Source organism: Salmo trutta, chromosome 22 (genome assembly GCF_901001165.1).
Source record: "Salmo trutta chromosome 22, fSalTru1.1, whole genome shotgun sequence".
Classification (NCBI taxonomy): Eukaryota; Metazoa; Chordata; class Actinopteri; order Salmoniformes; family Salmonidae; genus Salmo; species Salmo trutta.
The window spans coordinates 42308620-42322452 of NC_042978.1; the positions used below are offsets into that span (position 1 = coordinate 42308620).

At 47.7% G+C, this 13833-nt stretch overlaps 1 protein-coding gene across 1 annotated transcript in view; it reads right to left on the bottom strand.

Moving 5' to 3' along the window:
• Window positions 1-13833, bottom strand: part of mast2 (microtubule associated serine/threonine kinase 2) — a 307698-nt gene that overhangs the window by 22870 nt on the left and 270995 nt on the right. The window contains 4 exon segments of the mRNA XM_029708046.1: window positions 1-203; window positions 3464-3565; window positions 7493-7702; window positions 7880-7955. The exon segment at window positions 1-203 is cut by the window's left edge and continues 99 nt beyond it. Of these exon segments, the coding sequence (XP_029563906.1) occupies window positions 1-203; window positions 3464-3565; window positions 7493-7702; window positions 7880-7955 (591 nt within the window).

The window sequence follows — 13833 nt, forward strand, 5'->3', positions numbered from 1 at the left end:
CTATCCACGGCCTCGTCTGTCTCTGGTGTATCTGGATTCCCACTGTCGTAGCTGCTCAGCTGGGCCATCTCCTCCAGGGGATCCCTGGTGAGACCCAGCTGGCTGATGATGTAACGGGGGATGTCTGACTTGATGCCCTGGCCCTCCTTGGCATGGCCCTCTGCTGCCTCCAACAGATGGTAGAACTCCTCTGGGTCAAACTCCTGCAGACCGGGGGGGGGGTAGAGTGAAGGGGAGGAGGGGGTAGAATGTGGGCGAGGGAGAGAAAAGGAAGGGGGGAGGGAGAGAAGAGTGTGTTAAAATCAGCCAATGCAATAGAGGTTGGAATGTATGTGTGTGTGTTTGTAGTGGCTCAAACTGAGGGGGAACCTGAAAAAAGAGGTAATGGATTACAAAATAATACACAATATTGGACACTGTACTGTAGGTAAACAACATCAGACAGCAGTTCTGTACTGTAGGTAAACAACATCAGACAGCAATACTGTACTGTAGGTAAACAACATCAGACAGCAGTTCTGTACTGTAGGTAAACAACATAAGACAGCAGTACTGTACTGTAGGTAAACAACATCAGACAGCAGTTCTGTACTGTAGGTAAACAACATCAGACAGCAGTTCTGTACTGTAGGTAAACAACATCAGACAGCAGTACTGTACTGTAGGTAAACAACATCAGACAGCAGTACTGTACTGTAGGTAAACAACATCAGACAGCAGTACTGTACTGTAGGTAAACAACATCAGACAGCAGTACTGTACTGTAGGTAAACAACAGACAGCAGTACTGTACTGTAGGTAAACAACATCAGACAGCAGTACTGTACTGTAGGTAAACAACATCAGACAGCAGTACTGTACTGTAGGTAAACAACATCAGACAGCAGTACTGTACTGTAGGTAAACAACATCAGACAGCAGTACTGTAGGTAAACAACATCAGACAGCAGTACTGTACTGTAGGTAAACAACAGACAGCAGTACTGTACTGTAGGTAAACAACATCAGACAGCAGTACTGTAGGTAAACAACATCAGACAGCAGTACTGTAGGTAAACAACATCAGACAGCAGTTCTGTACTGTAGGTAAACAACAGACAGCAGTTCTGTACTGTAGGTAAACAACATCAGACAGCAGTTCTGTACTGTAGGTAAACATCAGACAGCAGTACTGTAGGTAAACAACATCAGACAGCAGTACTGTAGGTAAACATCAGACAGCAGTACTGTAGGTAAACAACATCAGACAGCAGTTCTGTACTGTAGGTGAACAACAACAGACAGCAGTACTGTACTGTAGGTAAACAACATCAGACAGCAGTACTGTAGGTAAACAACATCAGACAGCAGTACTGTAGGTAAACAACATCAGACAGCAGTTCTGTACTGTAGGTAAACATCAGACAGCAGTACTGTACTGTAGGTAAACAACATCAGACAGCAGTTCTGTACTGTAGGTAAACAACATCAGACAGCAGTACTGTACTGTAGGTAAACAACATCAGACAGCAGTACTGTAGGTAAACAACATCAGACAGCAGTACAGTAGGTAAACAACATCAGACAGCAGTTCTGTACTGTAGGTAAACAACATCAGACAGCAGTACTGTAGGTAAACAACATCAGACAGCAGTACTGTAGGTGAACAACATCAGACAGCAGTTCTGTACTGTAGGTAAACAACATCAGACAGCAATACTGTACTGTAGGTAAACAACATCAGACAGCAATACTGTACTGTAGGTAAACAACATTAGACAGCAGTTCTGTACTGTAGGTAAACAACATCAGACAGCAGTACTGTACTGTAGGTAAACAACATCAGACAGCAGTACTGTAGGTGAACAATCCTTTGTTTCCTTGTCCTCTGACAAAGACATAGTGGCTCCCTACCCACCCACCCCACCACCACCGCAGTCTACCCCCCACCCCCCTTCCACCCCAGTCTACCCTCCTTCCACCCCAGTCTACCCCCCTTCCACACCAGTCTACCCTCCTTCCACCCAGTCTACCCTCCTTCCACCCCAGTCTACCCTCCTTCCACCCCAGTCTACCCCCCTTCCACCCCAGTCTACCCCCCTTCCACCCCAGTCTACCCTCCTTCCACCCCAGTCTACCCTCCTTCCACCCCAGTCTACCCTCCTTTTACCCCAGTCTACCCTCCTTCCACCCCAGTCTACCCCCCTTCCACCCCAGTCTACCCCCCTTCCACCCCAGTCTACCCTCCTTCCACCCCAGTCTACCCTCCTTCCACCCCAGTCTACCCTCCTTCCACCCCAGTCTACCCTCCTTCCACCCCAGTCTACCCCCCTTCCACCCCAGTCTACCCCCCTTCCACCCCAGTCTATCCTCCTTTTACCCCAGTCTACCCCCCTTCCACCCCAGTCTACCCCCCTTCCACCCCAGTCTACCCTCCTTCCACCCCAGTCTACCCTCCTTCCACCCCAGTATATCCTCCTTTTACCCCAGTCTACCCTCCTTCCACCCCAGTCTACCCTCCTTCCACCCCAGTATCCCTCCTTCCACCCCAGTCTACCCCCCTTCCACCCCAGTCTACCCCCCCTTCCACCCCAGTCTACCCTCCTTCCACCCCAGTCTACCCTCCTTCCACCCCAGTCTACCCTCCTTCCACCCTAATCTACCCTCCTTCCACCCCAATCTACCCTCCTTCCACCCCACCATCTCTCTTCAAGCTGTGTGTGCATCCATTTGTAAAAACCCATCCTGTGTGTTGTCATATCATCGGCTGCACGTGATTAGTCAAAAACACAGACGTGAGCACTGGGGCAGCCTCTCTATTCTCCCTTCCGTCTTTCTCCCTCCATCCCTCCCTCCCTCTACATCCCTCCCTCCCTCTCATTCCCTCCCTCTCTCTACCTCCCTCTCATTCTCTACCTCCATCTCATTCCCTTCCTCCCTCTCTCTGTCTACCTCCCTCTCTCATATCTCCAGAGAGAGGGATGAGGTGGAGGGAAGGTTCCAGCTGCTTAGTCATGGAGGAGGGGGGATGATGAAGCACCGTCTCTACCCCCACTCCCCTCTCCCCGGCTGGGCAGAGAGCAGCAGCGTGCTGGGGCTGTTGGAGAGAAGGAGCTGGGAGGCTGGAAGCCCTTATGGGTGATACATAAACATGTGTTGTAGGATGTTTCATGTGAGCTGCATCTGTCTCTGAGGACAGTAAATACAGTGGCATGCTTGAGTTACCACACAATTAGGAGTACATCTCTTTAATTTCACTTGCTGAGTGGCTAGGTGGCTTATTAACTATGGGAGGAAAATGACTGGCTTGCAAATAGGAAGCAATTTATGAAAAAAAATAACAAAAGGATTTGAAAACAAGTCATTTTTCACAGCGGTAAACCCTGATACACTCATAATTTATCTTCCTCAGCACTTATTGAAGGAAACATTGTTGGGAAACATCTCCGATTATTCCCCGTCGCCCCCCTCATGTTCCTCTTACCAGACATTCTAACAGGCGTGCAGGACGAGCGATGACGATCATCAGCTTCCTAACCAGCTGGGTGACGAAGGTCACCTCCACACTCTCCGAGCGCTCGTGAGCCTAGACATCAACCAGAGAGGACAGCAGAGTGAGAAGAGCACACTGGTGGTATGAACCATCAGTACTACCTGAAGGGGGTAGAAGATAGTTATTAGTCCACACACTATCATTGGTGTGTGGTCCCGTGTGGCTCAGTTGGTAGAGCATGGTGTTTGCAACGCCAGGGTTGTGGGTTCGATTCCCACGGGGGACCAGTACGGAAAATGTATGAAATGTATGCATTCACTACTGTAAGTCGCTCTGGATAAGAGCGTCTGCTAAATGACAAAAAATGTTTAAAAGATTTTTTAAAAATCATTTGTTTTTTACACTGCTGCTACTCGCTGTTTATTATCTATGCATAGTCACTTCACCCCCACCTACATGTACATATGACCTGGACTAACCTGCACCCCCACACATTGACTCGGTACCAGTACCCCCTGTATATAGCGTTATTGTTATTATATTGTGTTACTTTTTATTATTTTTTAATTTAGTTTATTTGGTAAATATTTTCTTAACTCTTTCTTGAACTCCACTGTTGGTTAAGGATTTAAGGATTTAACCAACAGTGCATTTCACAGTAAGGTTTACACTTGTATTCGGCGCATGTGACAAATAAAGTTTGATTTGATAGTTTACACCAGGCATGGGCAACTGGTGGCCCTCACCCCTCAGGCAGGGTCTCAACTTACTGTTGAGAGGTACAGTAGAATAGTAAAATACACAAGGCGCAATTTATACATGTGCATTAACAGTTTCTCTTGTTATGACAGTCAGTGAATTAGCCATGTCAGCGAACATGTTTTAGATTGGTAAGTTAGTCTAGTGACCAGCTATTTAAACTTGTAGTAGGCCTAATCATAGTCCAATTACCCACCGGGGTTCCCCCAATTCTTTTTTGGGGTCCCTTTTTTTAGGCAGGTAGCCTGACAGGCAGACCAGGCAGGTAGCTAAGCAGGCAGACCAGGCAGGTAGCTAAGCAGGCAGGTAGCTAAGCAGGCAGACTAGGCAGGTAGCTAAGCAGGCAGACCAGGCAGGTAGCTAAGCAGGCAGACCAGGCAGGTAGCTAAGCAGGCAGACCAGGCAGGTAGCTAAGCAGGCAGACCAGGCAGGTAGCTAAGCAAGCAGACCAGGCAGGCAGCAGAGGCCCCAGGGGCTCCAATCAGCCCCCGAATAATTGATGAAGGTAATGAAAGCTGCAAAGTGCTGGAGATGGAGGGAGGAATGGAGGGAGAGGGTGATCTCCTCCCAGTATAGACGAGTGATCGGTGAATAATGGGGCAGCAGTGGGACTGTCATTCATGCTCACAGCCGCTAATTAACCACACTGTGTGTGTGTGTGACAGCATATGTGTGTGTGATGTGTGTGTGAGAAACAGTCTACGTGTGTGAGAAACAGTCTACGTGCGCGTGAGAGAGTGTGCGTGTGAGAGAGTGTGCGTGTGACAGACAGTATACGTGCGTGTGTGTGAGAGAGTCTGTGAGTGTGAGAGACAGTATACATGCGTGTGAGAGTCTGTGCGTGTTTGAGAGACAGTCTGCGTGTGTGTGAGATAGTTTGTGTGTGTGTTTGTGTGTGTGTGTATGAGAGAACAGTGTCTCTGTATTTGTGTCTTCTAAACTGCCTGTAAGACGCTGTAACTGTGAGTGATGGCCAGTCAGCCACATGACTACCTATAACACACTGTGACCGATGGACAGTGCTGAGCTGAGGTTACCCTGGTGGGGGTTGCTATGGTGACAGGTCACTGAGGCCTGGGTAGAGGTTAAGGTGGATGAGGTGGTCTCCTGTGAGGTTTTTAATGGTGTCCCTATGTGGGGTGGAATGGATGACCTGGCTAGAAGAGGGTTACAGTAGTGGCCTGGAGCTCTGACAGGACAGAGACAGACGGAGAGGGAAAAGACAATGAAGAAGAGCACTGATGACCACCACTGGCTGACAACACAGACTCACTGACTGCAAGAGAGAGAGCGTTAATGTACAGTGTCAAATATCATACACTGAATCATCATAGTAAGTTGTGTACCAGACACAGTACTTCCTTTTCAAGCCAAAAACGTTAACGTCTACATTACCGTTGGTTACTTAATAAACAGAAACTCTCACAATCCCATACCTGTCCCTCACAGATATACCTGTAGCAAACCAAGATGATCCAGCAGAGATCAATCCAAACATCACCCCCCCAACCGCAAACAGACAGGAGACAAGACCCGAGACTCAACTGGAAAAGAGTTGTGATCCCATGTGAGTGTGCTCCACTCTCTCCTCCAGAGCCTCTGTTCCAGAACATGTTGCAGCACCTCCTCTTCCTCTAGCCTCCTCTGCCATGACACGCCAGACATTGTCCAGAGACCGAAACAACAGGAAAACAAACGGGATGTTGGCTTTCCAGATCCCTCCTCTCCGGGTCCTGTTCAATGCCTCATCTCCACGGTACGTTTATATCGCCACCACCTGCCGCGCTCCGCACTGCGCCCCAACCCTGTCGCCCAATTAGTGCCCTGGAGGTGATGTCATCCTCGCACTCCTTCTCTCTGTTCTCTCTTGTTCTGCTACAGTGTTCTCTCTGTTCTCTCTTGTTCTGCTACGGCGTTCTCTCTGTTCTCTCTTGTTCTGCTACAGTGTTCTCTCTGTTCTCTCTTGTTCTGCTACAGTGTTCTCTCTGTTCCGTTCTCCAGATGTGGCCCGAGCGTGTTTGTCATGGGGTTAATACTCTGTCTGCTGCGCTCTCACACACTAACCACATTTCAACAGGCATCAGCCCTAACGCGGGATGGTTTAAACAGCCAATCCAAGACTGGAAAACTCCCTGCAGACCCCTCCTCCTATGGCTTCATCCTCCCCCCCCCAACCCACCGTCTCGCTCTCTCACTCTCAGTGCACCCCTCCTCCTGGGTGTCTGGGAGAGTCATCCGTCACCCTCGCTGACTGCTGGGGTGTGAAATTAGAATCAGGGAGAGGACAGGGAGACACACACCCCACCTTTGATTGGGGGGGGGGGGGCGGTACGAGGCCACTGCGAGCAATACTGTCACAGCCCCCCAGCTCTGTAACTGAGCTAATGGAGATATCACTGACATCACACACCATGGAATGTCCCTGAAACCCTAACACAGACATCACCAACCCATCTTGTGACTAACATATCAGAGGCAGGTGTGGGGGGCATGTGCCCCGTATGGAGAGAGAGAGGGAGGGATGGAGAGAGAGAGAGATGGAGAGAGGGAGGGAGGGATGGAGAGAGGGAGGGATGGAGAGAGGGAGGGATGGAGAGAGAGAGGGAGGGATGGAGGGAGGGATGGGGAGAGGGAGGGATGGAGAGAGAGAGAGGGAGGGATGGAGAGAGGGAGGGATGGAGAGAGAGGGAGGGATGGAGAGAGGGAGGGATGGAGAGAGAGAGAGGGAGGGATGGAGAGAGGGAGGGATGGAGAGAGAGGGAGGGATGGAGAGAGGGAGGGATGGAGAGAGAGAGAGGGAGGGATGGAGAGAGGGAGGGAGGGATGGGGAGAGGGAGGGATGGAGAGAGAGAGGGAGGGATGGAGAGAGGGAGGGATGGAGAGAGAGGGAGGGATGGAGAGAGGGAGGGATGGAGAGAGAGAGAGGGAGGGATGGAGAGAGGGAGGGAGGGATGGGGAGAGGGAGGGATGGAGAGAGAGAGGGAGGGATGGAGAGAGAGAGGGAGGGATGGAGAGAGGGAGAGGGAGGGATGGAGAGAGGGAGGGTGTTTATGTGTTTCTGATGGACTAAACGGGTCAAAGTGGCTTCCTGACAGACTTAATGATGATGAGTGAGCACCTTATTGAAACTATATGTCTCCGGTATCTAAATGAACAGGAGTTGGACGATATCTTCACCTAATGGATTATTCTAATGGATGTTGGTGAAACTCAGAAAATAGCGCTAGAAGCCCTCAAATGAAAACAACATAGTGTACTTACATCCTGCAGTAGTTTCTCCAGGTTCTCCTGCAGTTCGTAAAAGTAGCGTGATGTGATGCAGCCCTCACGGCTTTTAACCAGGCAGTCTCTGGACAGCTCTATGACCTGGTGGTGGATGAAGCTGAGGACCCCGTCGGCCAGGGGCATCACCTTGTCAGGGGCCGAGGACGACAGGAAGTCAGCCAGACGGTCCTCCATTTGAGCCGTGGCCTGAGGAGGAGGAGGGGGGTAGAGGTGAGTCACAGCCTCTACCACACAGCTCACAGTAAGCTTTATTACAATGGAAAAGCCATTTGAAGGATTGTCATAAAATGGTTGATATTTTAATTACAGGTATTTAATGAAGTCATAATAAACAATTAATAAAGAGTTTGTCCTGGTCGGTACCTTGGGAAAGCGCTCCTTGTAAACATGGTTCATCATGACGACCTCATGGTCAAAAGAGATGGGTGAGCGACCAGGGCTGAAAGCACACAGACACACACAGATGAGTGGAGAAGAGGTCAGTCCTCTTTAGCTCAGTTGGTAGAGCATGGTGCTCGTAACACCATGGTAGTGGGTTTGATTCCCGGGACCACACATATCTAAAATGTATGCACGCATGACTTTAAGTCGCTTTGGATAAAAGCATCTGCTAAATGGAATATATTATTATTTTGATATATTAAAAGACTGTAGCTCAGTGGTCTACACCAGTCCAGAGAGACTAGCATACTGCATGGGAGTAGGGGTCTGTATTCTACACCAGTCCAGAGAGACTAGCATACTGCATGGGTGTAGGGGTCTGTATTCTACACCAGTCCAGAGAGACTAGCATACTGCATGGGAGTAGGGGTCTGTATTCTACACCAGTCCAGAGAGACTAGCATACTGCATGGGAGTAGGGGTCTGTATTCTACACCAGTCCAGAGAGACTAGCATACTGCATGGGTGTAGGGGTCTGTATTCTACACCAGTCCAGAGAGACTAGCATACTGCATGGGAGTAGGGGTCTGTATTCTACACCAGTCCAGAGAGACTAGCATACTGCATGGGAGTAGGGGTCTGTATTCTACACCAGTCCAGAGAGACTAGCATACTGCATGGGTGTAGGGGTCTGTATTCTCCAGTATACACTAGGGCAGGGGGCACCAACGTTTCGTGGGGGGGAGACGTTGGTGTTATATTTGCGATTGTTTCTACAGATCTAAAACTAGGCATACATGCGTGATGCTTTAGGCTAGAAACAAGCTGTAAAATGCCAGATTAAGATGTGACTCTGATGCACATGGGAAGCTGAGCTAGGACCTTCTAATGCACATGGGAAGCTGAGCTAGGACCTTCTAATGCACATGGGAAGCTGAGCTAAGACCTTCTAATGCACATGGGAAGCTGAGCTAGGACCTTCTAATGCACATGGGAAGCTGAGCTAGGACCTTCTAATGCACATGGGAAGCTGAGCTAGGACCTTCTAATGCACATGGGAAGCTGAGCTAGGACCTTCTAATGCACATGGGAAGCTGAGCTAAGACCTTCTAATGCACATGGGAAGCTGAGCTAGGACCTTCTAATGCACATGGGAAGCTGAGCTAAGACCTTCTAATGCACATGGGAAGCTGAGCTAAGATCTTCTAATGCACATGGGAAGCTGAGCTAGGACCTTCTAATGCACATGGGAAGCTGAGCTAGGACCTTCTAATGCACATGGGAAGCTGAGCTAAGACCTTCTAATGCACATGGGAAGCTGAGCTAGGACCTTCTAATGCACATTGGAAGCTGAGCTAGGACCTTCTAATGCACATGGGAAGCTGAGCTAGGACCTTCTAATGCACATGGGAAGCTGAGCTAGGACCTTCTAATGCACATGGGAAGCTGAGCTAAGACCTTCTAATGCACATGGGAAGCTGAGCTAGGACCTTCTAATGCACATGGGAAGCTGAGCTAAGATCTTCTAATGCACATGGGAAGCTGAGCTAGGACCTTCTAATGCACATGGGAAGCTGAGCTAAGACCTTCTAAAGTCCAGGAGTCAAAGAAATTACACTTTGCTTGGGAAGTAATCTTTTATAATGTGTGACTGTCGCAATCATTTGATCTATTCACTTTCTGTAAAAGAGAATATGTATAATTAAATTGATAGTTCATATAAATTATAACAATAAACTATTTGGCAGCGGAATAGCATTTGGGGAAATCGGGTCTAAAAAGTATTTTCTTTCTCCATTATTATGATTAAATAGCCTACCTAAAACTAGGTAGAATGGCAGGAAATGACCGTCAAAACAACATCTTCCAAGGTCCCTTAAATGATACTAAATTTACTGCTGGTTATTTAAGCTACCTTAAGAGACATGCCATTTTTCTAATGTGAAAATTGGGGAAATAGGTTGGGAACCGCTGCACTGGGGAACCAGAAGTCCTATATGTCCCTGAGCTGCAGTATAGTACATTACAGATGGGAGCTGCCAGTCCCACAGCTCCAGTACAGCAGGGCTATGGTGTCCCTGAGCTGCAGTATAGTACATTACAGATGGGAGCTGCCAGTCCCACAGCTCCAGTACAGCAGGGCTATGGTGTCCCTGAGCTGCAGTATAGTACATTACAGATGGGAGCTGCCAGTCCACACCTCCAGTACAGCAGGGCTATGGTGTCCCTGAGCTGCAGTATAGTACATTACAGATGGGAGCTGCCAGTCCCACAGCTCCAGTACAGCAGGGCTATGGTGTCACTGAGGTCTTAGGTCAGAAACACAGACATCATGGACATGGATACATGGAGGCACAAACATGGTAGGGCTGCACACACACATGGTAGGGCTGCACACACACATGGTAGGGCTACACATGGTAGGGCTGCGCACACACATGGTATGGCTGCGCACACACATGGTAGGGCTGCGCACACACATGGTAGGGCTGCGCACACACATGGTAGGGCTGCGCACACACATGGTAGGGCTGCACACACACATAGTAGGGCTGCGCACACACATTGTAGGGCTGCACATTGTAGGGCTGCGCACACACATGGCAGGGCTACACATGGTCCCAGGCTACACATGGTAGGGCTACACATGGTCCCAGGCACACACATGGTAGGGCTACACATGGTAGGGCTACACATGGTCCCAGGCACACACATGGTAGGGCTACACATGGTAGGGCTACACACAAAGCCCCAGAGCTGATGGCTCTTGAGACCAGGCAGGGGATTTGGCTGTTATGTTCCTGACAGTGTGTCTGAGAGTCAGTCTGAGAACCATGTCTGTCTGTCTGGATTTCATAGTAGTGAATATCTATGGCTGGAAAAGGCAGTTCTCTGGGGAGGGAGATGTAGCAGTGATGGCTCCTTCAGTCTGTACCATCAGCCCTTTCTATGTATCTGTCTCTCTACTCCACCTCTCTTTCACTCCCTCTATCTCTATTCAAGTCAAGGGCTTTATTGGCATGGGAAACATAAGATAAAAAACAAAAATGAAATAAACAATAAAAATGAACAGTAAACATTACACTCTCTGTCTCTATCCCTCTGTCTCCCCCCTCACTCTCTAGTCCCCCCCCGTCTCCATCCCTCTCTCCCTCGCCCCCTCTCCCAATTCTGGCTAGCAGGAAGAAATGAAGACAATGGGAACAACCCTGACCTTTCTGTCTCTCACTCACACCAACCACCTCCACAGAGAATAAGCTGGGGATCTGTCTAAAGCAATGAGGCGAGAATGAGACAATGAGGCGAATCCCTTCTGAGACACGGTGTGTGAGAGAGAGACTGTAATCTGAGCAGCTGTGTTGTAAAGTGGTGTAATGGAAGCGGTGAGGGAATGCTTGGGGCCACAGATGTGACCGTATGTGTGAGTCATCCGTATCTCTTCTGGTCATGTGACCAGGGGGATGAGGTAATGCCAATAGTCATCCATCGACAGCTTGCTTGTCCTATTAACCAGTCTATAACATATTAACCAGTCTATAACATATTAACCAGCCTAATTGAATGAGAACACACTGAATGTGACATATGAGGTCAACTTCATAGAGGTGGTTATCATCGTGCCAACACACACACACACACACACACACACACACACACACACACACACACACACACACAATTGTGAGTCAAAGTAGACTCTTAAGACTCTTGCCAGAAGGTAAGCTTCTCAGAATATATTCTAATGCATTAGGCTCTTTGCTTTTCACACAAACACGAGAGCAAGCACAACACACTAATTAGCTGTCCATCTGTCTCGCTACTTTTAGAAATAAATATAAATATATGTCAATCATCAATACGAACTGAGGAGAAACATTCTCAGCTCTGAGTCCTGCCACACACACACACACACACACACACACACACACACACACACACACACACACACACACACACACACACACACACACACACACACACACCTGTCTTTTTATATAAAACATTTCACTCAGAAACACAATCACTTCTGCCACGGTAACCAAAGGTTAGCTCTGACAGAGATTGATGCATAGCCAGAGGCTGAGTCATAAATACTCAAATAGGATATTTTCACCCTCCCTCCTTGCGTTGTGTGAGAGTGGAGTGTCTTTGAGTGATTTGTGGCGTTATTGAATAAAGCTCACATCAAACAAGCTGCTAATAGAATCACGAAGGTCCTGAGAATGAATAACATCAGACAAAGGTTCATTCCAAAATGAAATATTTCTCCCATAACAGAACATCAAAATCACCTTCAGGCCATTTCAAAACAATATGTTCCATAATCATTTGAGAAACGACCTTGAACACAGACTCTCATTAACTTGTGGGAGGAAAGGGTTTTGTCTGAAGCTTTGTATCTACAGTAAAAGCCTGTTTTAAGACGGTGTGGTAAACTTAAACCAATCAAATGTATTTAAAAATCAATTTTTACATCAGCATGAACTGTTTCAGGAGCCTTGAATCCTGTTCATTCTCTCTAGGTTTATATAGTCCAGTACCCCCAACACAGGTTTGATGTAGCCCTGGCCAAACACACCTGATTCAACTCACTGAGGGCTTGATGAGTAGTTGACGAGTTGAATCAGGTGTACTGTTGGGGGTACTGGAGGTCCTAGGTTTGGGAACCACTGATGTAGCACAGCACTGTTGCTGTGAGAGTGAGCGTTTTAAAACACTGACGTCAGATTACATGAAAATGGTGCTCAAAGGAAAAAGGCAGGGTGGAGTAAGATGATAAATGAAGTGAATCAGAGAGATGATAAATGAAGTGAATCAGAGAGATGATAAATGAAGTGAATCAGAGAGAAAGATGATAAATGAAGTGAATCAGAGAGAAAGATGATAAATGAAGTGAATCAGAGAGAAAGATGATAAATGAAGTGAATCAGAGAGAAAGATGATAAATGAAGTGAATCAGAGAGATGATAAATGAAGTGAATCAGAGAGAAAGATGATAAATGAAGTGAATCAGAGAGATGAAAAATGAAGTGAATCAGAGAGATGATAAATGAAGTGAATCAGAGAGAAAGATGATAAATGAAGTGAATCAGAGAGAAAGATGAAAAATGAAGTGAATCAGAGAGATGATAAATGAAGTGAATCAGAGAGAAAGATGATAAATGAAGTGAATCAGAGAGTTAGATGATAAATGAAGTGAATCAGAGAGAAAGAGGGGGAGAGAAGAGAGAGGGTAAGATTGGCATAACACCAGTGAGGAGGGCAACTGGGGAAATGAAGAACCTAATTGAGCGTGACAGAGAAAAATGGGGGGGGGGGGCTGTCTGTGTGAGAGGCAGGAAGGGGTGTGTGTGTCTGTGTGTGAGGAGGAGGGGGGTATCGTAAATGCCTCAGAGCCCCATTGGATGAAACTATAATAATATGGATAATACTGTAGATTCAATAGCGGAACCCCCAAAATGAAGGGCCTGTGTGTCTGTCTCTGTGTGTGTGTCTCTGTCTGTGAGTCTATATGGCTCTGTGCTGTTCATTATAACAGGACCCACAGCTGGATATGACAAACCTACGATGGATGAACCTGTTGAGCTCATTTCTACAACTCCTGAAGAATGAGTGAGGGGTGAGAGAGAGAGGGGAAGGACAGGAGAAGAACCACAGCTGTCATCACTTTCAGTTTGGCAGATAATAAGGCCATGAAATTAGCATTTGATTGCTTCCTTCTTTATTTCTCTAATCATAATTAGCTGGTCTGAGACTCATCTTTGCATTTTCTTTCTCACTCCCTCCGGTGCACGTGCTCTCTCTCTCTTTCACTCGCTCTCCCTCACCTCATCTGCTTCGTTCACTTTACCACTCTGATTATGCAGTACAGTCATACAGCAGAGAGCCATTTGTAAAGGGTTGGTAATGATCTTATTTCTCACACCTTGCTAGCT